The sequence below is a fragment of the Capricornis sumatraensis genome, chromosome 5 (assembly GCF_032405125.1).
Source record: "Capricornis sumatraensis isolate serow.1 chromosome 5, serow.2, whole genome shotgun sequence".
Classification (NCBI taxonomy): domain Eukaryota; kingdom Metazoa; phylum Chordata; class Mammalia; order Artiodactyla; family Bovidae; genus Capricornis; species Capricornis sumatraensis.
This window is the reverse complement of record NC_091073.1, coordinates 101,826,563-101,851,360: the sequence shown is the minus strand read 5'-3', so window position 1 is coordinate 101,851,360 and position 24,798 is coordinate 101,826,563. Positions and strand designations below refer to the sequence as shown.

General features: G+C 40.1%; 1 protein-coding gene across 1 annotated transcript in view; it reads right to left on the bottom strand.

The window, feature by feature from the left end:
• EXOC4 (exocyst complex component 4) overlaps positions 1 to 24,798 on the bottom strand; it is an 816,431-nt gene that overhangs the window by 585,502 nt on the left and 206,131 nt on the right. Inside the window, exons 8-9 of the mRNA XM_068972655.1 lie at positions 16,703 to 16,848; positions 6,672 to 6,760 (exon numbers count right to left, since the gene is read on the bottom strand). Coding sequence (XP_068828756.1) covers positions 6,672 to 6,760; positions 16,703 to 16,848 — 235 coding nt within the window. The remainder of the gene's footprint in view (positions 1 to 6,671; positions 6,761 to 16,702; positions 16,849 to 24,798) is intronic.

Genomic DNA, 24,798 nt, shown 5'->3' with positions numbered 1-24,798 from the left:
GGATTCTTTGTCAAGAGTGAGTTTCTTAGACTTTACTAAATGAGGCTTTGCAATGGCCTCTTTGTACTCCCCTGTTCCACTTTCTCCATGGTTCAGCTACCAGTGATTTGTCCACTATGTAGAAAGGATGGGGTATGAACTAGACTTATTCAGAAAATAAATACCTATATAAACTAAATCCACAAAAACAAAAAAAATTTAAATAAAATACCTACATTCGATAGATTAAGGCTAAGAGTTGGTACACTCAATAACAGTCATGGCATAAGAACACTTTTCTTTTTTTTTTAATTTTTACTTTTTTTACTTTACAATACTGTATTGGTTTTGCCATACATTGACATGAATCCACCACGGGTGTACGTGAGTTCCCAAACATGAACCCCCCTCCCACCCCATATCATCTCTCTGGATCATCTCCATGCACCAGCCCCAAGCATCCTGTATCCTGCATCGACCATAGACTGGCGATTCGATTCTTACATGATAGTATACATGTTTCAATGCCATTCTCCCAAATCATCCCACCCTCTCCCTCTCCCTCTCCCTCTCAGAGTCCAAAAGTCTGCTCTACACATCTGTGTCTCTTTTGCTGTCTCGCATACAGGGTCATCATTACCATCTTTCTACAAGATTTGAAATAATGCATTTGTCTGCTCATGACCTGAGGAAAGTACATTTATTATTATACTACTTCTTAGGAACAAACAAAGAAATTAGCACTTATAAAAATTTGATTATAATTTCATTATGAGACAAATCTTACCTATAAGTAAGTTATGATCTGTCTTTTTAAAAAGAATATTAAATACCCCAAAGGAGGGGGAATCAATTTTAGAACTTAAAACAGAAGAGCTAAGTCTAACAGATTAAGGTTATTTTGAAATAATTATATGCAATTTTAACCAAAAAAAGTACTTTTTTTTTAAACCCATGTCACCTGCATATTGTTACTGAGTTATTAACAAAGTCATTAAGCAAAATTTTAAAGACTACAAGAATTTTCTTATCAGATTTCAGGATATAAAGCTTTACAAGTTCTTGTATTTAAGGCTGCGGAACAAAAGAGTGGTATGAGTATGAGATCACTGTGCCTCACTTCAGCCAAAATGTCCCTGAAAATGTATGCATACGTGAAATCTTGCTTTAAATGTTCCATTATAGAACAGCTTGCTACTTAGGAGACTCTTATTATAAATTCTCTGCGAAAAGGATAATCAACTCATGGTTAATCTATTTCAAATACTGCCTTACTTTAAGGCAAGGCACCCCCAAGCAGATTAATTACATACAATATTATTAAGTATTCACAACCCCAGTTACCAACAACCCGTTAGAGAGAAAAACTCAGAAAATTCAGGTCAGGTCAGTGAAAGAGCCCACTTTTCCCTGATGCCAGGACTTCTGTATTTACTATGTAAAGCAAATCCTCTTAGAGAAGTCAATTCTCAAGTGGTTGGAGCTTTACAGACTATTTCAATGTCAGGGCCATAGAAATGCTACTCATTAAACTAATGGGAATAAAACTAATACTCTTAAAGGTGATATAACTGAGAACAAATAGAAGCACTAAGTAGCCCCAGGACACAGAAGAAACTGGAATCAAAACTGAGCATACATTTCAACTTGGATCAGTGACAATTAATGTACTCTACTTGAACATAGACAAATCACAGAACTACAAGTCTGTTTATTAAGTCCCCCCACTGCAGAAGGCAGTGGCACCCCACTCCAGTACTCTTGCCTGGAAAATCCCATGGACGGAGGAGCCTGGAAGGCTGCAATCTATGAGGTTGCTGAGGGTCGGACAGGACTGAGCGACTTCACTTTCACTTTTCACTTTCATGCGTTGCAGAAGGAAATGGCAACCCACTCCAATGTTCTTGCCTGGAGAATCCCAGGGACGGGGGAGCCTGGTGGGCTGCCATCTATGGGGTCGCACAGAGTCAGACACGACTGAAGTGACTTAGCAGCAGGGTTTCTCAAATAAGTAAGCTTGAACCTACATATCAGGTTGAGGACAGAGGTCTCCTCCTTCATCATGTATTTTCTAAGTGCCTAATTCAAGTCAAGCACTGTCCCAGGCCGTGGAACACACTACCTATGCTTGCATTCTGAGGGAAGTGCAGAAAATTAACAAGTTAACCACTGACTGACCAGAGGAGTATTAATACATCTTTTGTTACCCAAATATTATTGACCGGAGTGTTTCAAAATTCACACATAACAAATGGCCGACCACAGGCATTAGTAGCTTCTGCAAAAAATCACCAGTCAATAATGTGTTAAGGAGATGTATATATTTTTTTCATGTATCATGAGGAACATAAAAAACCTGCTGAGATTAAGAATGATAGGATGCGAGAAGGGGAGACAGGATGCTGGAAGATATCGGGAAACGATAATGAGATTTGGGCAGGAGACCCAGAGTTGGAAGTCAGCTGTACTGAGGCCGCAGGCAAAGTTTGGTTTTGGCTGAGCTCATCTGGGGAAAGGCCACACAGGGAGCACAGGAGAGATTCCAGGACCAGACGGTGAGACACTCCACGGAGCCCTTGAAAAGACTCAGAAAGAACACGAGAAAGAGAAACGGAAAGCAGCTACTGAGAGAGACAGTGAGAGGAACGCAGAAAAGCAAACACAAAATTTGCCAAGATGGAGGTCGTTGGTGACCTTGAGGAGAGCCGACCCAGAGAAACAACGGGAGGGGAGGGGAGGAGAAAATGAGGGATAGAGGTAGCAGCTCCCTTCCGTCTGCAACAATCAATTGTTTTAAACTCCATTTTAATTTCAATCAATTATAGCTATTCTAATTTTTCCAGAGTTTTAATATCTAATTTACCAGTCACAATATCCTCCTAAAAGAGTCAGAAATGATAACAGCTCTATTTTTCAAATGAGAGGATGGAGGCACAGGGACTGATTAACCAAAGAGCTTATTTTGGTCATGGGCTGCAGTGAGTATTTTGACTTTTTTTTTTTTTTTTTGATCCTCATGAGATAATGTGTTCATTAGCTATCTTATTCTCCTGAAGAATCACGCACTAAACCTGAGATGCTATATTCAAGCTAAGCATTCATTAAAATGAGTATCTTTCTAAGCTACCACATGGCTGCCTAAGCAGAACAATGAACCAGTGAAGAGGCTCGAAACAACAGGACGTCTGTGATTAACGGAGACACATACGCAAGTTTGACTTCCACCTGTTACCCTGCACACTTGGAAATCGCACCCCCACCTCCTCAGCCCAATTGCCAACAGCAGACTATATAATGAACCATCTGTACCCTGGCAGTTAGAGCCAACTGAGATGGGTTGATGGTACCAAAGAAATCTCATTTTTTTATTCTTTTCTTCCCCCTTGCGGGTTGTTAGGTTGGGTAACATTTTTAATTGCATGATGAATTGGAAGTGTTGGCAGGAACTGAACTTTTTGTCAGATTTGAGTTTTTTAATGTTACTCTGATGGTCTGTCTTCTACCATGCTCCTACAACAAAAGGAAGAGCTGACCTCATAAACCAAACCACTGCAGCTACGTGGTGTTAAGAGAAGGGACGAAAATCTGCCAGTCTCTCATGATGTGACTGAACTACTCAGCTACACCTTTTCAGGATAAGCTGAAATGTGGATCTCACTGTGGTCCTTGGACCAGTCAGATTAACAGAATAACTGAGAAAGAATGACCGTTTTTAATGGAAAATAGGTATGACTCCCTCCAACCTTTTTTCCCTGCAATATTAAAAGCACTCTTTCAGAGAAACTCTGGCTGCTAAATGAAACACTATCAAACTTGTACAGTAATTGGTCATGTGATATAGTCTCTCACCAATCATGTGATGTATCAGTTCAGTTCAATTATTTTTTAATGACTATTGTGCCCATGGGTCTGTTTGCTAGCTACTCTCTACCTATAACCAGGGATAAATGCTGTTTTGCTCAATACAGATAAGTACAATATACTGTTGCTTGAAAGTTCCATATTTCAATAAACTTTTTGAAAGAGGGGAAGTTCCTAGTCAAGATTATGATGATTCTTCAATTAACCATCCTCACAGAATAAAAGTCCTCTATAATTTAACTGGATTTTAGTGTTTTTCAATTATACACGGCAATGCTGCCATAGGCCAGACAGCTCAAGGGCAATATTTGTACTTAATAAAGCCATGTATATCTGCAAAGAACAAAAACATATCTATGTATAGGCTCAACTTCAGCCTAAACTTAAGAGCTAATGGAAACCTGGGAAGCTGATAATGGCTGTCAGTGGTCCCTTCTCCTTTGGGGCCCCTAAATTCTCAGTGGTAAGCTGTCCATCCTACTTTAGACCTCTGCCATCCATACTCCTCCTGTCAGTGAGTTAGTCAGTCTTTATCGAACATTTACTATACCGGGCACTGTGCAAAGCACAGGAAATAAAGAAGCATTTCCTTCTCAGAGCTTACACTTCGGTGGCAGACACAAACAGTGAGCATTAATCCACGCTACAGTGCAGAAAGTGACCAAAAAGGGAACCCTAAATATGTGAGCACACAGGAGGGGGAATGAGCTCAGAGAGAGGTAGAAAGATGAGTGTGTGTGTGGTTTTTTGGGTGGTGGGCAGGAGGTAAGTTAGGGAGAGGAGGGACCACCAGCAGGGTAAATGACAAATTTAAGTAGGAAAGGTGAGTAGTGTTTAGCCCAATGAGGAGACAAACAGAATGTATATGAAAACTCTACAGGGACACAACTAGTAATAACAACATTTGAGGAGGAAGGCATTAGAGTTACTGTATGCCAGGCATTTTTCTTAATGCTGATCACAGCTTAACTCACCTAACTTTCATAACAGCCTTATGGGGTAGGCACTGTTATTTTAATCCCCATCTAGAGATAAGCAGAGGCATAGAGCTTCTGAAGCTGGGAAATCAGGAGCTAGGTTTGAAATGTAGGCAATATGGGCCCAGAATCCTCTACTCTTCATTGAGTGGCTATTACTGTCTCTCAAGAGATCATGGACCACGAATGGGGAGGAGGGCAGAGAAAATCCTTCCACATGGCTAGAGCAGACTGCTTAATCACTGTGCTTACTATCTACCCAAAAAGAAGCATCTAGTGCATGCTTATGTGTGCTCAGTCATGTCTGACTCCACAACCTCAAGCACTGTGGCCCACCAGGCGCCTCTATCCATGGGATGTTCCAGGCAAGAATACCAAAGCAGGTTGCCGTTCTCTTCTCCAGATCTTCCCGACCCAGAGGTCATATACTAGAAGCCAGGTGGAAAGGAATTATATGGGTAAATTTAAACTATTCCTTAGGCCAACTCTGAATTCACAAATGAACTCTGTGATGAAAAAGTGGAGATATGGAAGATCTCTCTAAACCTAGATGGTTTGCTACACCCCGTACCTGGCAGTTCAACTATAATCAGTCCTACAATAATGTGTGTTCCAAAACTACCATTGCCTTCCAAGCTCTGCAGTCCATCCTACATTGCTAGGAGGTCGCTGCCTGCAGAGGTGTGGATCGCCTCCTCCTCGCTCCTTGTCTGACCACACAGTGGGTCACTCCTTCACTTATTCCAAATCTAACTGCTCTCCATACTCCTCCACTTCAAGACTCCAAAACATACACTTCATGTTTTCTAGAACATATAGCAATACTTTAGTACTAAATACGACGCTGGTAAGCTAATGTCCTTTTCCTTATATCCTGAAACATAGTTCTAGGTTTTTAATTCTAGAAATTAAATCTAAAAAAATCATTCCCTTCCCTCAACAAACTTAGCAATTTATGCCTAACATCTGCTTAGCTGTTAACCACTGACTGTCTGATATTGCTTGGTTTCTGGAGGGGTTTCTTTCTCTGTTTGTTGTTGGCGCACCATGGGGCATCTTAACTCCCCAACTAGGGATCGAACCTGCGTCTCCTGCATTGCAAGGCAGATTCCCTGATATTAATATTCCTCCCTTACTTTCACAACTGGATCTTCAGGCTCTTATCTTTTATTTGTACCAGACAACTTCCATCCCTTTCAGAGCTTGCGTGTGCTGCATTCAGCAGACCTCACGAACCTTTCTTGACTGATCACATTTCTCATGAGTAGCATTCTTTTGATCATAGGGGAAAAAATGTCATTGGCGTGATTTTTATTTTATTTAATTAAATTTACTTATTTATTTTCTTAAGTATTTTCTCCTTCAGATTTCAACTATTTGGTAACCACACCTAAGTATCAAATATCCTGTGTATCAAAGCTATGTTCATCAGCACACACTATTTAAAGGCATCCTTTTTCCCTTTTCCAAATCCCAAGCATTCCTGTGATACTTCAGACAGTACTGAAAACAATAATTAAAATAACCATGGCAGCCACAGAAGACGGGCATTCCTCCACACGGTGACTGGAATCATGTCCGTCATCTTTAAGTAAGAGGAAACTGCCCTCCTTTTCTTTTCACTTTGAGTTCCCACCTGAATGGTGGCAGGTCTATAAATCCTGCAGCCATAGTAACAGTTTTAGCTGCTTGGCAGCAGATGCTGGGAAATGATAGAAGAAACAGACTACCAAGTCTTTAAATCTTTGCTATTGTGAAAGAATCCTATGAATGCAGACCTCAAATTCACATGCTATAAACACTTCAGATCGTCCTCCAGAGAATGACTTTTTCCCGGGAGGGTCAGGTACCCACCTTGAAGCTCTCCACTCCGACTGTACAGCTCCCTTCTCTGTTCTCGCAAGTAGGCACTCATGCTGATGGCGTGGGAGGAGGATTCGAACCTGCAATGAAACGCAGCACAAAACACAGTGAGGGAGTAACCAAATAGGTGGTGTCCAGCTACATATATCCCCAAAGTATCCTACTCCATCCGTGGGATGCCCACTAGTGGTCCATGACCAAGACATCCTGATCCAGGGCAGGGTGCCGTGGATCGTGATTTGGGAATGGTATTCCTGGCGAAATGCTCTTCCATGACAGTATTTGGATCTTCTGCTCATTCTTGATTTCAACTGATACAACTTGATCTCTTGCAACTTTCTTTTGCCTTCAGATCCCTCGCCAGGATGCCTATACTCAATCCACAAGAGCATCTCATAAAGTCATTCTGACTTTCCTCCTGTACCATGCAAAAGCCTTCAGTGGCTTCCAGCTGTCACCACAGAAATACTGGCTCCCTGGAGCTGAACTCTTCCCTTTCCAACTAGTGAGAGGATGAGCACAGTGGGATGTTTGAAATGATGTTAAATAGCTACACCAGAGAAACAAGACATCTGCAGTCTCTCCATAACGGTCCTCAAAAACCATATACCTTCTAAACAGTTGTCAGAATTCTTACCTGCCACCTGCCACATAAAATACTTTTAAAAATACCAAGCTACACAATGTCTGTTCACATCTACCCAGAAATGATTTCAGAGGCTAGAAACATGGTGGATAGGTTCATGATCTAGAACATGTCTTTAAAAGCTAAAATGACCAAAAAAAGTGAATAGAAACAGAAACAAATCATACTCTTGAAAGTAACTTCCAGTGGGACTTCCATGGTGGCCCAGTGGCTAAGACTCTGGGCTCCCAATGCAGGAGGTCTGGACTTGATCCCTGGTCAGGGAACTAAGATCCCGAATGCCAAATGGCACAGACAACAATAAATAAATAAAAAGGCAGCAAATTCTTTAATTAAAAAGAAAATGTAAAGGCATTGTCCGTTCACTCACTCATTCTTTAAAAAAAAAAAAAGAGTAACTTGCAGATATGGAACAACAAACAGGAAAAATTATGATTGTATCAAACAGTACATCCTTCAACGTGCTAAGAAATCCCATTTCAAACCTGAGGCTTTCAAAGCCAGGAAAACAGGCTGAGAGAAGAAATCCTTCGAAGAATTATAGCCACTCAGGGGTAAACACAATGAAAGAGCATCCGTGATGATGGGACAGGTTTCCGGTCACAACAAAGGAGCCCCAATATTTTCTTAATTCTGCCTTCTTTATCCATTCTTTGACAAGAAAGATGAATATCAAGATGAATGTCACTGGGAGGGAAACACTTGAGTCACTTGATCCTTTCTCTGCACCCTGCCAAGAACTGAGAGGGCACGAATAGCCAGAGGGAAGACCAAGTGCGTGGTACTTCAAAAGTGCCACACGCCAGTCAAGAGCTGACAAGAAACCACTGACCTCCAAAAAGCACACTGACAGCTACCGATGAGAAATGGCAAACGGGGAAAAAAAAAAAAAAAAAACTCGAGCAAAGACTAGAAAGGCACACGGAATACCATAAGAGAAGACTTAAATACACCCAATTAACCTTGGCTAGGGGCAATTAAAGAGAGCAATAAAGTTCTTCATGGATGTGATAGGACAGAGGACTTGCCAGAATCTGAATCCTTTATGACCTGATGTATTTTTACTACTTGGGAATCCTTTTTGTGTTTGAAACAAGCCACAGGTTCATACAATTTTACAGTAAAAGAGGCAAGAAGGATTAGCCAGTCTCACGATCATTTTATAGCCAAAGGCATTAAAGGCCACTGAGACAGAAAACAGCCCTGACTCACATGACTCATTAATGGTGGAACCAAAACAAGAAAAAGGCAGATCTGTAAGAATGGCCTAATTCTGTGTGAGTGATGAGTTTTCAGTTCAGTCGCTCAGTCATGTCCGAATCTTTGTGACCCCATGAATTGCAGCACGCCAGGCCTCCCTGTCCATCACCAACTCCCGGAGTTCATCCAAACTCATGTCCATCAAGTCGGTGATGCCATCCAGCCATCTCATCCTCTGTCGTCCCCTTCTCCTCCTGCCCCCAATCCCTCCCAGCATCAGAGTCTTTTCCAATGAGTCAACTCTTCACATGAAGTGGCCAAAGTACTGGAGTTTCAGCTTTAGCATCAGTCCTTCCAAAGAACACCCAGGGCTGACCTCCTTCAGAATGGACTGGTTGGATCTCCTTGCAGTCCAAGGGACTCTCAAGAGTCTTCTCCAATACCAGAGTTCAAAAGCATCAATTCTTCGGTGATCAGCTTTCTTCACAGCCCAACTCTCACATCCATACATGACCACTGGAAAAACCATAGCCTTGACTAGAAGGACCTTTGTTGGCAAAGTAATGCCTCTGCTTTTGAATATACTATCTAGGTTGGTCATAACTTTCCTTCCAAGGAGTAAGCATCTTTTAATTTCACCATCTGCAGTGATTTTGGAGCCCAAAAAAATAAAGTCTGACACTATTTCCACTGTTTCCCCATCTATTTCCCATTAAGTGATGGGACCAGATGCCATCTTCGTTTTCTGAATGTTGAGCTTTAAGCCAACTTTTTCAGTCTCCTCCTTCACTTTCATCGAGAGGCTTTTTAGTTCCTCTTCACTTTCTGCCATAAGGGTGGTGTTATCTGCATATCTGAGGTTAGTGACATTTCTCCTGGCAATCTTGATTTCAGCTTGTGCTTCCTCCAGTCCAGTGTTTCTCATGATGTACTCTGCATAGAAGTTAAATAAGCAGGGTGACAATACAGCCTTGACATACTCCTTTTCCTATTTGGAACCAGTCTGTTGTTCCGTGTCCAGTTCTAACTGTTGCTTCCTGACCTGCATACAGGTTTCTCAAGAGGCATGTCAGGTGGTCTGGTATTCCCATCTCTTTCAGAATTTTCCACAGTTTATTGTGATCCACACAGTCAAAGGCTTTGGCATAGTCAAGAAAGCAGAAATAGATGTTTTTCTGGAATTCTCTTGCTTTTTCCATGATCCAGAAGATGTTAGCAATTTGATCTCTGGTTCTTCTGCCTTTTCTAAAACCAGCTTGAACATCTGGAAGTTCACAGTTCACATATTGCTGAAGTCTGGCTTGGAGAACGTTGAGCATTACTTTACTAGCATGTGAGATGAGTGCAATTGTGTGGTAGTTTGAGCATTCTTTGGCATTGCCTTTCTTTGGGATTGGAATGAAAACTGACCTTTTCCAGTCCCGTGGCCACTGGTAAGATTTCCAAATTTGTTGGCATATTGAGTGCAGTACTTTCACAGCATCATCTTTCAGGATTTTAAACAGCTCACCTGGATTTCCATCACCTTCACTAGCTTTGTTCACAGTGATGCTATCTAAGGCCCACTTCACTTCACATTTCAGGATGTCTGACTCTAGGTGAGTGATCACACCATCATGATTATCTGGGTCATGAAGATTTTTTTCATCCAGGTCTTCTGTGTTTTCTTCCCACCTCTTCTTAGTATCTTTTGCTTCTGTTAGGTCCACACCATTTTTATCCTTTATCGAGTCCATCTTTGCATGAAACGTTTCCTTGGTATCTTTAATTTTCTTGAAGAGATCTCTAGTCTTTCCCATTCTATTGTTTTCCTCTATTTCTTTGCACTGATCCCTGAGGAAGGCTTTCTTATCTCTCCTTGTTATTCTTTGGAACTCTGCATTCAGATCCTTGTATCTTCCCTTCTCTCCTTTGTTTTTCGCTTCTCTTCTTTTCACAACTATTTGTAAGGCCTTCCCAGACAGCCATTTTGATTTTTTGCATTTCTTTTCCATGGGGATGGTCTTGAAGCGTGTCTCCTGTACAATGTCACGAACTTCCATCCATAGTTCATCAGGCACTCTATCAGATCTAGTCCCTTAAATCTATTTCTCACTTCCACTGTATAATCATTATGGATTTTATTTAGGTCAACCTAAATGGTCTAGTGGTTTGCCCTACTTTCTTCAATTTAAGTCTAATTTGGCAATAAGGAGTTCATGATCTGAGCCACAGTCAGCTCCTGGTCTTGTTTTTGCTGACTGTATAGATCTCCTCCATCTTCGGCTGCAAAAAATATAATCAATCTTATTTCAGAGTTGCCCATCAGGTGTTGTCCATGTGTAGAGTCTTCTCTTGTGTTGTTGGAAGAGGGTGTTTGCTATGACCAGAGTGTTCTGTTGGCAAAACTCTATTAGCCTTTGCCCTGCTTCATTCCGTATTCCAAGGCCAAATTTGCCTGTTACCCCAGGTGTTTCTTGACTTCCTACTTTTGCATTCCAGTCCCCTATAATGAAAAGGACATCTATTTTGGGTGTTAGTTCTAAAAGATTTTTTAGGTATTCATAGAATGGTTCAACTTTAGCTTCTTCAGCGTTACTGGTTGGGGCACAGATTTGGATTACTGTGATACTGAATGGTTTGCCTTGGAAACGAACAGAGATCTTTCTGTCATTTTTGAGATTGCCCCCAAGTACTGCATTTCAGACTCTTTTGTTGACCATGATGGGTACTCCATTTTTCTAAGGGATTCCTGCCCACAGTGGTAGATATCATCGTCATCTGAGTTAAATTCACCCATTCCAGTCCATTTTAGTTCACTGATTCCTAGAATGTCGACATTCACTCTTTCCATCTCCTGTTTGACCACTTCCAATTTGCCTTGATTCAGGGACCTAACATTCCAGGTTCCTATGCAATATTGCTCTTTACAGCACCGGACCTTGCTTCTATCACCAGTCACATCTACAACTGGGTATTGTTTTTGCTTTGGCTCCATTCCTTCATTCTATTACTATGCAATAATAATAAATGTGTTCAGTTCAGTTCAGTTCAGTTGCTCAGCCATGTCCAGCTCTTTGCAACCCCATGAATCGCAGCATGCCAGGCCTCCCTGTCAATCACCAACTCCCGGAGTTCACTCAAACTCACGTCCATCGAGTCGGTGATGCCATCCGGCCATCTCATCGTCTGTTGTCCCCTTCTCCTCCTGCCCCTAAACCCTCTCAGCATCAGAGTCTTTTCCAATGAGTCAACTCTTCACATGAGGTGGCCAGAGTATTGGAGTTTCAGCTTTAGCATCAGTCCTTCCAAAGAACACCCAGGGCTGATCTCCTTTAGAATGGACTGGTTGGATCTCCTTGCAGTCCAAGGGACTCTCAAGAGTCTTCTCCAATACCAGAGTTCAAAAGCATCAATTCTTCGGTGATCAGCTTTCCTCACAATCCAACTCTCACATCCATACATGACCACTGGAAAAACCATAGCCTTGACTAGATGGACCTTTGTTGGCAAAGTCATGTCTCTGCTTTTGAATATGCTATCTAGGTTGGTCATAACTTTCCTTCCAAGAAGTAAGCGTCTTTTAATTTCATTGCTGCAGTAATGATTTCTTAAGTTTACTTACTCACTTTCAATAACTTATGTTTTCAAAAACCACAATTTCAAGATTGGTTAAGTATCTAAAAATGCTTATGTGGTCTGACCTTCACAGTCAGGGGTGAAGGGTGACAGCATCAAATCTAAACACCCTGAAACTTGCTTCTGGCAATATGCGTAGAGTGAAAATGGTCAGTTGACCTTGAGGAGGGAAGAGGAGGATGAGCAGGGGTGGAGGAAGGAAGGCAGGGGAGGGAGGAAAGAAAAGGCCTAACAGTAGGCCTTAGGCAGTACCTGAGGCAGTCTTAGCTGCCTCCATCAACCACCTTTCTCCCACTGTACCTTGCTTGCTGGCACAGCCTCGAGTCTATCTGGGCATCTGTGTCCTCCATCCCTCTTCACTCAGCAGGAAGCTCAGGGGAAGGGGGCCCCTGTCTAGCTAGAGACCTATTACCAAAGATGAACTCTGACTGGTTTAAAGACAGTCACCATGGTCTCCTTTCCCCTTGCCAGTGAATGGTTCAGGAACGGGCTTGCAGAGGGGCTTTTCCACTGGCAGAAAAGATGACCAATGGATGACTAACCACTACTCATGAATTAAAAGGGATTTGAAATGTTAAAGTCATTTTGGAAGGCAGTTGCATCTTACGAAGTTAAAACATAGTCGTGTACCCCAATGTTCATCGCAGCACTGTTTATAATAGCCAGGACATGGAAACAACCTAGATGTCCATCAGCAGATGAATGGATAAGAAAGCTGTGGTACATGTACACAATGGAGTATTACTCAGCCGTTAAAAAGAATTCATTTGAATCAGTTCTGATGAGATGGATGAAACTGGAGCCGATTATACAGAATGAAGTAAGCCAGAAAGAAAAACACCAATACAGTATACTAACACATATATATGGAATTTAGAAAGATAGCAATGACGACCCTGTATGCAAGACAGGAAAAAAGACACAGTGGTGTATAACGGACTTTTGGACTCAGAGGGAGAGGGAGAGGGTGGGATGATTTGGGAGAATGGCATTCTATCATGTACACTATCATGTAAGAATTGAATCGCCAGTCTATGTCTGATGCAGGATACAGCATGCTTGGGGCTGGTGCATGGGGATGACCCACAGAGATGTTATGGGGAGGGAGGTGGGAGGGGGGTTCATGTTTGGGAACACATGTAAGAATTAAAGATTTTAAAATTAAAAAAAAAAAATTTTAAGTAAAATAAAAAAAAATAAATTAAAAAAAAAAAAAAAAAAAACATAGTCGTACCATGTGATCCAGCAATCACACTCCGGGGCATTTACCCAGATGAGTCAAATACTGACACCGACACTAAAGCCTGCACAGGAATGCTTATCACCACTTTATCCGTAACTGCCAGAAGCTGGAAGCAACCAAGATGTCTCTCTATAACTGAAAGGGAAAACTGTGGTACAGTCACAAAACCAGTATTATTTAGCAACACAGAAGTTGCCACAAAAAGACATGGATGAACGTTAAATGTGAAAGAAGCCACTCTGAAAAGACTGGGTATTGTCTTTAAGGCATTCTAGAAAGAGCAAACTACAGAGATAGTTTAAAAACAAAAAAAGATCGGTCATTTCTAGGGGTTCAGGAGTAAGGAAAAAAAGGAGGAATGAGTAAGTGAAAAACAGGATATTTAGGGCAGTGAAATTACTCTGTTAGATACTATAATGGTAGACACATGACATCATGTATTTCTCCAAACCAGTGGAACTATATAACACAGAGAGTGAATGCTAATATAAACAAAGGACTTTAATAATGATGTATCAATGTTGGTTCCTCAACTGTAACTAACACGCCACACCTAAGCAAGATGTTAATCAGAGGAGAAACTATGGAGCAAAGGAACATAAGGGAAATCTCTGTACATAAAGGAAATCAATTTTTCTGTAATTAAAAATGGCTATAAAAATTAAGCATATTAATTTAAAAAGAAAAAGATTGTGGGGCGAGTCACACACGTTCCTTGACACCACCATTTTTACTGGAGTGGGACTGAATGCGAAGAGAAAAGGAAAGGACCAAGTCCTTGTTGATAGTGTCTTGGTGAATTGAGGAATCCTCTAGAGTCACTCCTACGTGTGAGGTGATAACCTTCTTACAAGTTAACCTATTCACTTGGGGTCCTATGTTACTTGCAGTCTAAAGCATTTTAACTCATACTACAAATAACCTGTGAATAAAACTTTCTTTTGTTGTTGTTTTTTAAAGAACAAATTCAATAAACAGAATGGATTTTACTACAGTGTGGGCACAGGAAATCTCCTCTCCTCAAGACTGCAAGATAAATGAACTGCTGACAACTTCCTTAATGATTAAGAACTCTATGAATACCTGATAGAAAACAAATCTCAAAAGTGAATCAACAGAGGATACTGGACTTCCAAATATTTAAAAAGAAGGAATCCACAACGCTGGGATGTATTTCTGTATGCACTTTACATGCTCAGATATGATTTTTTAAATATCTATTAATCCTCCCAAGAACATAGACTAGCCAAGATTTAAATCCTGCTTCTACCACTTGCTAGTTATGTTAACTTATGTAAGTTCCTTAACCTCTTGTGTGTCAAGTTTTAGATTTTTTTTAAAAAAACTGAATTTTGGAATCAAGTTTATAGAAAACATACAAAACAGTACAAAGAGTTTCTGTATACCTTTCACCCCAAGCCCTCCCTAATGTTAATGTCTTACATAATTGCAGTACATTTTGTTGCATCTAGTAAATTAACATGGGTATGATATTGAACTACAGACTTCATTTGACTCTCACAAAAATTTTCCACTAATAATCTTTTCCTGTTCCAGGATACCACACTGCATTTAGATCACGTGTAATTTTGATAAATAGACTTTGGTTTCCAATGGGCTTTTCTTTACCATGTATGCTGTTCAGTAATCCCCTCTGACTAGGGCTGAGCAGAGAAAGTCATTGACCCTGAGAATGAACCACACCATGCCAGTAGTGCCTGGTAGGCTTTGTTTCCCAAAGCTCTGTTAATTCAGGGGAAGGACTGGCTTTACTCCCAGGAAGGTGTTAGTAGTCTCCTGAGACGCTTAAGAGCTGATTTTGATTGGGAGTCCCTTCATGGCCTCCACCAATACCATGCACTCATGGTAAATCACCAAGTATTCACTTGTCTGTCTTCTCTACTAAATTGTATGTGTCTAAGCCATGAAATTAAAAGACGCTTACTCCCTGGAAGGAAAGTTATGACCAACCTAGACAGCATATTCAAAAGCAGGGACATTACTTTGCCAACAAAGGTCCCTCTAGTCAGGGCTATGGTTTTCCCAGTGGTCATGTACAGATGTGAGAGTTGGACAACAGAGAAAGCTGAGCACTGAAGAATTGATGCTTTTGAACTGTGGTGTTGGAGAAGACTCTTGAGAGTCCCTTGGACTGCAAGGAGATCCCACCAGTCCATTCTAAAGGAGATCAGTCCTGGGTGTTCATTGGAAGGACTGATGCTGAAGCTGAAACTCCAATACTTTGGCCACTCATGTGAACAGTTGACTCATTGGAAAAGACCCTGATGCTGGGTGGAATTGGGGGCAGGAGGAGAAGGGGATGACAGAGGATGAGATGGCTGGATGGCATCACCGACTTGATGGACATGAGTTTGGGTGGACTCCGGGAGTTGGTGATGGACAGGGAGGCCTGGCGTGCTGCAATTCATGAGGTCGCAAAGAGTCGGACACAACTGAGCGACTGAACTAAACTGAAGGAGTCAGTGCCTCAATTTTTTTTCATGTGTAAAAGAGGATGAAAAATAGTACCCACACCCATAAGATTTTTATAATGAATGAGTAAATGAGATAATCCAAGAAAATGGCTTTATGCCTTGGCTAGCACTTAGTACGGACTCAGAAGCATTAACCACTACTCTTGATGCCCAAATTTGATATAATCTGAATTATGACTAATTGAGACTCTCCTGAGAAACCCATTTATCACAGTGCCTGGTACATAGTAAGCACTTGAGCAATGGTAGCTGTTACTGTTATTACTATTAATGTTAATAATAATATTAACTGTAAGCTGTTACCAAGTGGCACTAACTTATGAGCAGCTGAGGAGAGTAGTTGGTCATAATAAGGAAAAAAGAATGTCCACATTATTCTCTTATTAATTCAAATAAAACCCAATACTACTTAGCTAGCTTTATGACTTTTATTAACAACGGTTGTTTCTTGGCACTTGGGGCCTTTGCAAAAGCTGAAATATTTCATTTCCTTTCATTCCATATAAAATTCCCCAGAAACAAGAGGGGAATTTCTCTTCATTTTATATAAAAATACCCAGAAATGAATTCCAGAAATTTTTATTAAAAGTTTTAGATAGTCCAGCAACCATAGTCCAAAATAGCCACTTCTCTTACAGAAGACGAAAGTACACAAAATTGAATATATATATTTAGTATATGAGAGGACTATATATTGCTACCATAATTCTCTCAAATAAACTTTAACTGGGTGAAATAATGACTGTTAATAAAGTAGAAAACCATTAAACTTGGATCTAACACATCTCAACATCTATCTTACCAGCAGTGAGATACTTACTTGAAAAGAGAATTTTTTGGCCTTTGAGGTTTCTTCTTGGCAAAAAACGCTGCACAGTCGCGTCCACTGCTGGCATAACTGAGCTGAGCTGATGGTTCAGAGGCTGTACGTGTATTTTTCATATCCAAGTACTCAGTCAACAGCATCTGTACAAGCAGATAAACAGCTTAAAATTAGCATGCACCTTTACGATATGCAATTTTAAAACCATGAAGACCTCATTCTAAAACCACCTTGACTAAGAAGGATATTAACCTAGCTATTCATTATTTCTAGTAGTAGACCTAAGGAAAGATTCATTATGGCCAGAAAGTCATCAATTTGCTAAAGTGAGTTAAAGTTAAAGTGAAATCGCTCAGTTGTGTCCAACTCTTTGCGACCCCATGGACTGTAGTCTACCAGGCTCCTCTGTCCATGGGATTTTCCAGGCAATAGTACTAGAGTGGACTGCCATTTCCTTCTCCAGGGGATCTTCTGAAACCAGGGATTGAACCCAGGTCTCCCGCAATGTAGACAGACACTTTACCATCTGAGCCACCAAGGAAGTCCCCACCGATTTGCTACCCATGCCTAAAACTGAGAACAGGGTATAGTGGGCATTTGCACATGGGGGTAAATGGAAGTTTTTATTGAGGGTCTACTATGTGTCAGGCATGAAGTTGGGTGAGTCAAGCAATATACTCCTGCAGTCATAATTTAATCCTCATTATTCCAAATTATAGCAGCATCAGCAGTAATGCCATAATGTTTACTAAGGGCTTACTACGTTGCAGGCGAGGGGCTAATCCACTTAGATGTGTTACTTCATTTAAAGAACAAAATCTTATCAGGGAGGTCAGTTCTCAGAACACAGACAAGGAAATGGACCAGCAATCTAAAACACCTGCCAACCAGGCCAGCGCAGGCCACAGCGGACTAGGTGGTCTTGACCTGCAAATAACTCTGAGGCCAATACTCATCTAAGAGGGTCAAAGCAACAGGTTTGTTGTTGTTTTTAAATCACTACTGCCAGCAGGTCCTGCTTGCAAAAATCAATCCACTTCAGAGCCTCAAGGGTTCAGGGGCCTGAGCTAGAATCAGTTGTACCATCTCTAAGACAAGTATAGTAAAAAATCCCCACTATTCGTAAAGAAAACAGCAGATCTGGAATAGAAATCACCACGGTTCCTAAGAATAGTCCCAGTTCCTAACCTGCGACTAAAGTCTATCAACTCACTTGTATAATAACTCGCCACATTTACAATGTCGCGATAACCACATGTAGGCAAACAATTCTATCCATGACAGAAGTGAAAACTTTTCAGACTCAGGGTCCCATATCACTAGTATCCCTGCACATAGGGATGTGTGTGTGTGTGTATTCATTCAATCAAAGTGTGAGAACCATATTAAGCACTATCATCAGAAAACATTTATGAAGCACCTGTGACTATATTGCTCCAAGTAAGTTTTAAAGCCGATTATGTCTCTATTATGATTACTGAGTACTTATCACATATCAGGCATTTTAAAAACATGATCTTACTCAATCCTCAAATCTATAACGTGTTACTAATTGTAATTTAGAGATGATTAAACTGAGAATTAGTGGTGTTAAAAAAAAAACTAGCCCATATGGGTGTGGGGGAACAGGAGTTAACAAGAAATTTCTGTACACTCCGGCTTCCGATAGCTCAGTTGGTAAAGAATCCGCCTGCAATGCAGGAGACCCCAGTTCGATTCCTGGGTTGGGAAGATTCCTGAAGAAGGGATAGGCTACGCATTCCAGTATTCTTGGGCTTCCCTTGTGGCTCAGCAGGTAAAGAATCCGCCCACAATGCAGGAGACCTGGGTTTGATCCCTGGGTTGGGAAGATCCCCTGCAGAAGGGAAAGGCTACCCTCTCCAGTATTCTGGCCTGGAGAATTCCATGGACTGTATTGCCCATGAGGTTGCAAAGAGTCGGACATGATTGAGCGACTTTCTCTTTCACTTTCTGTACGTTTCCCATCAATTTACTATGAGCTTTAAAATGCTTTTTAAAAAACTCAAAAGAAAAAGAGAGGGAAGAAAGGAGGGAAGTAGAACTAGGCTAAGGTCTTATATTTACAGTGTAACAGGTCAGGATTTCAACTCAGGTTTAGTTCCCACCAGTCTATTATCTTCCCCCATGACAGTCCACTCTAACTGCATAAAAACTATCAATGAGACCGATTGCAGCTGCCAGTGAATGGATTTTTGTTGTTGCTGTTTAGTCACTAAGTTGTGTCTGACATTTTTGAGACCCCCATGGACCGTAGCCCACCAGGCTCATGGGATCTCCCAGCAAGAATACTGAAGTGGGTTGCCATTTCCTTCTCCAGGGGATCTTCCCAACACAAGGATCAAACCTGCATCTCCTGCACTGGCAGGCAGATTCTTTACCGTTGAAGCTGTCAGGGAAGCCCCTGTGGGCTTCTTTTATTTCATCCTCCACACAATTAAAGTACTTCATTTGATTTTCTGTACAATAAAGAGTTCACTGGGAAAGAAGAAAACATGTTAAGAGATTGGTCAATGTTTTGTTTGTTTTCTTTATGAGGTCCCTGGAGTATTACTCAGTATGCTGAGGAAGTAATATAATGACAAGTACTATCTCTGTTAATATATCACCCAAATTGCACAACAGTCAGAGAGAGAATTGAATTGGGTCTCTAGTAACAATTCCAGTGAGGGACTCAATTATTTTGCAGATTTAGCGCTGATGTTAATAAAGTCTGCAGGAATCTGTGATCAAAAGAAGTTCAGTAAATCAGAAAGGAATTTCAACTTGTTGACATCTTTCACATTTTAACACAGAATGATGTCTACAAATACCCTGGTTTCACTTAAATGTTGGTTATTACACCAGTATGACAGAATTATGTTTCTACTAAAGCCACACTACACCAAAGTAATTCTTCTGAAGTAATTATTGTCCTAGAAATCAATGGCTGTCCTTTTATAATAAAATATTGACTGACCAGGACATAACTAAGCAGCATCCTTAAAATCCAGGTATTTTATGATCATTGTTCTTTTTCTCCACATCCCCTTAATTATTAGAGCTCAGGATTCTTAGTCTTTCTATTCATCAACTTCTCCCTTTCTGTCTATACAAATGTACTATTTCTAATACATTTTTCTGTTGACAAATATCTTGCTTTGGTTCTCACAATCTATTACATTTTTTCCTTTCTGTCTTTTGGTTCTAAACTTTAAAAAGCAGTCTCCACATATATTACGTCCCCTACCCTAATGTGGTCTTTATCCTCATTTCTCTCCCAAGCTTCAATCCTACATCTGTGACTTCATGCCTGACCTATTCATTTATTTCACATAAAATCAATCCTAAATTCTGAAACCTAAATCATCTTCCCATAAAAAGTAGTAATTCCTTCTTTCAACTTTCTGTTTAGTATTTTCTTACTGTCACTGATCTCCAGGTTTAAAACTTCAGAACAATCTTTAATACATTCCCTTATCCTTTGTATCCACAAAGGAGTCTGCCCAAATTCATTCATCTCTCTTCCTCAGCTCTATGAGTTTGCCCTTCTGGTCCATTCTGACAGTCACCACCAATGAGTTTTCCTCATTGAGTTTTCTGTCTCCCATCTTATTCTTCCAATCCTCCTACACCCTCAATATAGTGATCTTCCTTAAAAAGATGTTGCTCCAAAAAAGTGTAAAAGTGACATTATCTACAAAACAGAAATAGAGTTACAGATGTGGAAAACAATCATGCACAGTTACCAGGGGGGCAAAGGGCAATTAGGATTGACATATACACACTGAAAGAGAGAAAAAAGTGAAAGTGTGAGTCGCTCAGTGGCGTCTGACTCTCTGCGACCCTGGGACTGCACCCCACCAGGCTCTTCTGTCCATGGGATTCGCCAGGCAAGAATATTGGAGTGGGCTGCCATTCCTTTTTCCGGGGGATGGTCCTGACCCAGGGATCAAACCCAGGTCTCCTGCATTGCAGGCGGATTCTTTTACCATCTGAGACATCAGAGGAGCCCACGTAAAACAGGTAACTGAGAAGAGCCCACCGTATAGCACAGGAACTCGGCTCAGGGCTCTGTAATGGCCTACCTGGGAAAAGAATCTAAAAGAGAGTTGATGTATGTATGTACAACTGATTCACTTTGCTGTATATGTGAAACTTACACAGTATCAACTCAACTCCAATAAAAATTATAAAGAAAAAAAAATAAAAAACAAACACAGTTGCTGCTACCATCACAAGGCTCCCCATCTCATCATTTACAACAATCTGACCTCAATATTCCAATCATATCTTATTCTCCTTAAGATGAAGCCAGCACTCCAATCAAGATCACAGACTTAACTTTCCCCTGTATACACCTAGGCCCTCTCATTTCTGGAATGTCTATCCTAGACTACCCTCTCTCCTAACAGACCCTTCCAAAAAACAGTTTCAATATTTTCACTTCAACAACTCCTTTCCCAGGCCATTGGAAATGAGCTGTTTCCTTTTCTGAGCTCCTCAAGTACCCACTTTACATATCAGTAAATAAGTATTCATCCAAAACTGCTCGATACTATTAGCTATTATCTAAGGAAAAGATGCCTCACCATTAATAAACAGGAGGAACTTTATGTTCCTTAAAGCATTGTATTTCTTTACTTCCATCACAGAGCCATTCAACATACCAGTCAATCAGAAAATATAGGGAACCAATGAATTTTTTAAAAAGCAAGTGATGAGAAGCCTTGATGTATATATGTTGTTAGATGCAAATTAGCGATAGTCTCCAAAGCAGAAAGAGCCCTATGAATGACTCCAGAGTACAAAAACCTACACTGTGAATAAAGTGACAAAGCGAGAGGTGTAATTTTAACCACAGGCTTTGTGATGTCTGCTTCCTTCGTTGTGTTTCCTTCTTTTTCCTAATAACATTCACCACCAGCTGAAAAATACTGCTTTAAAACAGGTAAAAGTTTTATGTTGACACTCAAATTGGCAAAGGTGTAATTTTTTCTAATATCTCAAAGAACAAATAGCCCCTACTCTAAGATGCCTGAAATGTGTCTGAATTAGGTTAAATCTTCTACTACAGAGTCTTGACACAAACACCAGATGCTTGGTATTAACATATAACCATATCATTTTTTGGTGATTTTACATCATTGTGGATAACATACTGCATCTTCGAAATTGTACATAAATTTCCTAAGCACTCACGGATGAGTTCAAATTTCCATTTTTATGAAAAGAAATAAGCTATACAGCTTGTCTTTTGCCTGGGGAAAATCACCCAAGATTGGAATTCCAGGGTCAAAGGGCATTCATATAGTATCAGATACATTCTGCCCACAGAAAATCTGCAGAAGATAATTCTTCTTGGTTTTACATTCCTTCTTATCTCAGACATGCATCTCTTTTCTCTTTGTAAGTACCAGGAAGTACTATTTCTTGTTGATCAAGAGTTCAAAAAATTAAAAGGCATAGTTAATATCTGTGCTTTAAGTTTAACTGAAAAGGTGTTCATTTGTATTGGGTTGGCCAAAATGTTTGTTTGGGGTTTTCCTATATGGTATTACGGAAAAACCTCGCCTTTCTGTTTAACTTAATAAAATTGAGGAGAAGAAATATGAAAGTATAATTGAAAAGTACCTGAAAAATCTATATATACCAGTGATATAATGATTCAAATGTATTTACTGAGTATCTGGTATGTTAGATGGTTCTGTGGTAGAAGCAAAGAAATATAATGCTTTAGCAGAGCACACTAACTGGGATGGTCAGGCATCTCTTCTGCTAGAATACTGATTAGCAGTTGGTAAGATGCTAGTCAGAAATTCCATGATATATAAAGCAAGGCCAAGATGTTGAGATTTATAACATGCTCTAACATTGATAACATCATTCTGAATGAATCCTTCATTTACCATATAGTCCTCTTTATTCAACATATTAACTATGGCTGCTTGTGGTTATCCATGAAGAATTTTGTTTTTAAATAAATGAGAGATTTACAGACTTAGAATTAACACATCTCCTATTATCAGCTTCTCCATTTATCCAACTAGCTACTTTCTGAAACATCGAGATCCTTCTAGATACTTAGTAGGGTAGATCCTTTTAGTGTCTTTCAGCTTACAAAATGCTTGCCTCACATAAAGACTGTTTCCCAACCATTAATGGATTTGGGAGGAGCCAGGACTGTACCCTGGGATCTCTCTAGGTCAGAGCCTACTTTGCCAAGGAAACAGCCAACCCTCAATCAGCTAGTCAGATTTCTCTCTCCTAGGAATGTGTTAGTGGGATACAGTCTGTGCTGCTGAATGTAAGTGAGGAGATGTAAATACCCTGGGGCAATCATCTTTTACCATGATGAAAAATCACAGAAAGCCAATTTGCACAGAGAGAATAAAGAATGAACCAGAGGACCAGAGAGAAATGAGAAGACTCACAGGAGAGAGATTCACAGTTTGCAAACTAAGTTTTCCACAGTGCAAAGGTCTCAAACTGATCTGATAAGGTCTTAGACTTTCTACCCTTGGGTCCCGCAATATATCCTTACAGTCTTCAGTATGTTTTCCTTATTTTTTCCTTATGATAATCTGAATGAGTCTTTGTTTCTTCACTAAGCTATCTCTGGATAAATGAATATATACTAATATGCATCTATGTATATACCCTATGTATACAGAATATATTCTGTGTATATATTCTATGTATAAATAAATATATACTAATAATATACTAATATGCATCTAAACAGGAGTAGTGGTTTGCACAGATTTCAACCTTTGCAACTAGGAGAGCGATTCTCCGAGCTACAACCTTCAAATGTTCAATGATTTATATCAAAGCCATACTGTATTTGTGTCCCTCTACCAGCCCCCTCCCCACCATGAATCTGAGAATTAGATTACTACATGGCGGTAGCAGTACTAAGGTGAAAAAAAAAAAAAATCACCTTGAGCTCCCACTATGAACTAAGGCTCAACTTCCTTATGTGGTACCTTTTATATGCCTATAATAAATACTGCAGTTTTTAATAATTTGCTCTTTTAAAATACAGATGCCCAGGAGTTTCTGTTCTAAGAACAGCAAAGTGGCTTTCAATGGATTACCCCTCATACTGATAATAATTATAAAAGCTGAAAAAAAAAAAAACAAACAGAAGTTGAAGACCTTATAGAGGAACCAAATTAGGCAGTAACTTTGGTTATGACCCCTGGAAGAAAGGAAGCACACGAGGTGAACTCCCTTGGCCTTTCCCCAGAGCACCCCTTCCAGGGACCACGCAGTAAGAGCAGAAACCAAGCAGAAACTCCAGGCTCTCTGGATGGCGGACACAAGGCCTAGGTAAAGGGAGGCCAGGATGTCCAGAGTTTGAGAAGAAAATTCGGAGGACGAGGAGGGGCAAAATCAGAGTAGTCCACCCCGCAGACTATCACCTTGATTCCAGACAGGCTAAACAGTAAGACTGAAACAATGCAATGATATTTTTAAAAATGAGGACCACTATTTACAATTACTAAAAACTATCAGATTTCCCCCATAAGGTCACTAATGAGTGAAATATTTGTAACAAAGAAAAACAGAAAAAGTTATCTTTTGAAAATAGCAGTCTTATTTCCCTATTATATAAAGACTAAAATATTCTGCCATAAGAAAACCACTCATTCTGCAAATAAAAGGCTGCCTGCTTAACTATACTCATTATCAGTGGCAATTGTATCATTAAGACTACTATGTATATGGTCTTGTGAACAGTTGCTTAGTGTTCAAAGTAAAAGAAACCAAAAAATTCCGAGAGTTACACAAGTATTTTCTGGTCCTCTGTCAAATTCCTGATAAGTCTCAAAAAGACATTTAGCTCCCCTCAGTCCCCTCAAAAGAAGAGTTTTTAGCAAAGAAATCCCAATTTTAAAAGAAAGTTTTCATTTACTTTAAATTAAATATATTTACTTAATATGTAAAATGTGCAAAGTATTATCCTGGATATGAAAAGACTAAAAAAAAAAAATCCTAATATCAAAACAAGTGAATTTTACTACATATAAATTAAAATTTTAAGGGAATTAAAAGTCAAATCAAGCCAAATCAATCAAACCTTCCCTCAA